Source organism: Hipposideros armiger, unplaced genomic scaffold, assembly GCF_001890085.2.
Source record: "Hipposideros armiger isolate ML-2016 unplaced genomic scaffold, ASM189008v1 scaffold_825, whole genome shotgun sequence".
NCBI lineage: Eukaryota > Metazoa > Chordata > Mammalia > Chiroptera > Hipposideridae > Hipposideros > Hipposideros armiger.
The window spans coordinates 769,934-772,473 of NW_017732175.1; the positions used below are offsets into that span (position 1 = coordinate 769,934).

The 2,540-nt window shown below is 57.8% G+C and overlaps 1 protein-coding gene across 1 annotated transcript; it reads left to right on the forward strand.

Moving 5' to 3' along the window:
• Nucleotides 1–476: 476 nt before the first annotated feature.
• LOC109374482 (olfactory receptor 10AC1-like) lies at nucleotides 477–2,532 on the forward strand. Its single transcript, XM_019629110.1, has one exon. The coding sequence runs from the start codon at nucleotides 1,081–1,083 to the stop codon at nucleotides 2,257–2,259; it is 1,179 nt and encodes a 392-aa protein (XP_019484655.1). The 5' UTR covers nucleotides 477–1,080; the 3' UTR covers nucleotides 2,260–2,532.
• Nucleotides 2,533–2,540: the final 8 nt, after the last annotated feature.

Below are 2,540 nucleotides of genomic sequence, written 5' to 3' on the forward strand. Positions count from 1 at the left end.
TTCAGCTCTATGGCTACTGCACTCTATGGTACAACTACGCACAAATCCCATTTCCAACACTGATTATACACCGTGGCTCAGAGTCACCGGCAGGAAATAATAGGCAAGCTTACAATTAAAATTGATTAAAAAATAGAGAGACAGACAGAGAGAGATAAGCACATAAGAGAAAGCATCAACAGCTACTGCAAAACTCAAGTAGCCTCCACCAGTTTGCATGGCCTTGAATTTCTGACCAGCTCATAGTCCCCGGCTCCAGGGGTTTATAAACAAGCACGGTCAAACTACATGGTGCCAATTTTTCCAATTGTCTGCAAATGACTCACCGATAATGCTTAGAAAGAAACTGTGTTCAGCTGGCAATTTGGAAATGTACTGCTAACTCAGAAGGGCAAGTTCCAGCAGACACAGGTCACTTTTTCTCACGTTGACAGAATGTTAATTAAAACGTTGGGAACCTATTGTTCCTTGCGCCCAGCAAGGCCCTCCCACTAACAGACCCCGCTCCCTAAGCATCTGCCTCAGCACCTGCACAGACCTGGGTCTCTATTTAAGGCTAAATCACTAGGACTCACTGATCCCAGTGCCCTTTTTTTACAACCTCATTTGTGGTCATCGGAAGCTCTGGATTCAGCCTCAGGAAGGCAGATTCCATCTGTGGTTTTCTGTGAGCAGCTCAGCCCTTCACCGCCCCCCGGATTTCTTTTTCTCTTTAAAATTATGAGGTTGTAGAGATGATTTCTTAGCTCTTCATCGGCCTGACGCTTTAGCGATTCTGTGACACATCACAGGAAGCAACTCAGAAGTGGCAGAGTTGGGCACCGAGAGGAACCAGGAGCAGACGCTAAGGACACATTTCCTGCCTTGGGGAGCTCGGGCTGAGGTGACAATCCTCGTGGATACACAGTCCCCTCAGAATAGTCACTGGAGAGTCTGAAGGCAGAGAATTCTTTGTAGGTGGAGGTCAGGGTGATGCATGGTTAGGAAAGGGCCTAAACTCAAGGCTTCCTTGGCAAGAGTATGCTGAGAAAGCAGCTATGGGAATTCTAGTCCACGAAGAGATGCAGGAAAACCTGCACCATGTTTTCTGAACAAGTTAACAAGACGTCCCCGCTGGGGAGGGGCTGGCGATGGACTCGTGCACCCTCCGCCCCTCACTGCAGCCACTACTCCCTGGTGCCCCCTGGCTTCCACCTGGCCCTTTCTCCCCCAGCAGCGCCCCAGGTGGTACCCCACAAGCTCCTCCTTCCCTCATTTCACTCCCACAGGTGCCTCTGGATGGGCCAGCGCGTGGACAGCCCCAGCAATGCCACCAAGCCTGGGGGCTTTCTCCTTCAAGGCTTCTCTGAGTTCCCATACCTGAGGCCGGCGCTCTTCCTGCTGCTGCTGGCAGTGCACCTGGCCACCCTGAGTGGGAACCTGCTCATCCTGCTGGCCGTGGCCTCGGCGCCCAGACGGCCACCCATGCTGCTCTTCCTGTGCCAGCTGTCATCCATCGAGCTCTGCTACACGCTGGTGGTGGTGCCCCGCTCCCTGGCCGACCTGGCTTCGCCCAGCCTCGGCGCGGGCAGCCCGATCTCTTTCCTGGGCTGCGCCGTTCAGATGCAGATGTTCGTGGCGCTGGGCGGGGCCGAGTGCTTCCTGCTGGCCGCCATGGCCTATGACCGCTACGTGGCCATCTGCCACCCGCTGCGCTACGCGGCCGTGGTGACCGCCGGGCTATGCGCGCGACTGGCCCTGGCCTGCTGCCTCGGAGGACTCATAGTGTCCGTCGGGCTCACGGGGGCGGTCTTCCACCTGCCTTTCTGCGGCTCCCGTCTGCTGGTGCATTTCTTCTGCGACGTCACTGCGCTGCTGCACCTGGCCTGCACGCGGAGTTACACAGACGAGCTGCCGGTGCTGAGCACTTGCATGCTGCTGTTGCTGCTGCCCTTGCTGCTCATCCTGGCCTCCTATGGCGCCATCGCCGCTGCCCTGCGCCGCCTGCACTCCCCCGATGGCCGGCGCAAGGCCGCCTCCACCTGTGCCTCGCACCTGACCGTCACCTTCCTGCACTACGGCTGCGCCACCTTCATGTACGTGCGCCCCAAGGCCAGCTACTCCCCACAGCGGGACCGCACGCTGGCGCTGGTCTATACCAACGTCACGCCGCTGCTCTACCCGCTCATCTACAGCCTGCGCAACCGCGAGATCACCGCCGCCATCCGCAGGGTGCTGGGGCGGTGGCGCCCGTGCCAACGGCAAGGTCAGTCCCTGTGAAACCTGACAGCAGTTAGGGACCAGGCCAGGGTGGGCACCTGTGCTCCCCAAGCGTTCCTCTCTCAGGAGGTGTCTGCATCAGGAACGCCACCAGGGGGACTCAAGGGCCGGATTCCGGAAACAGATCCTGGAAAAGTGTCCCCAGGAGGAGAGCCTGCCAGGAGTCGCCCCACCCCCCACCCCTCCCTGAAACGATGGCCAAAGACAGTGTGATGTGGACCAAATCACAACCCTGGACATGCACCTGGTGCTTCCATAAGCACCCGTGAGTTCGTCCCACG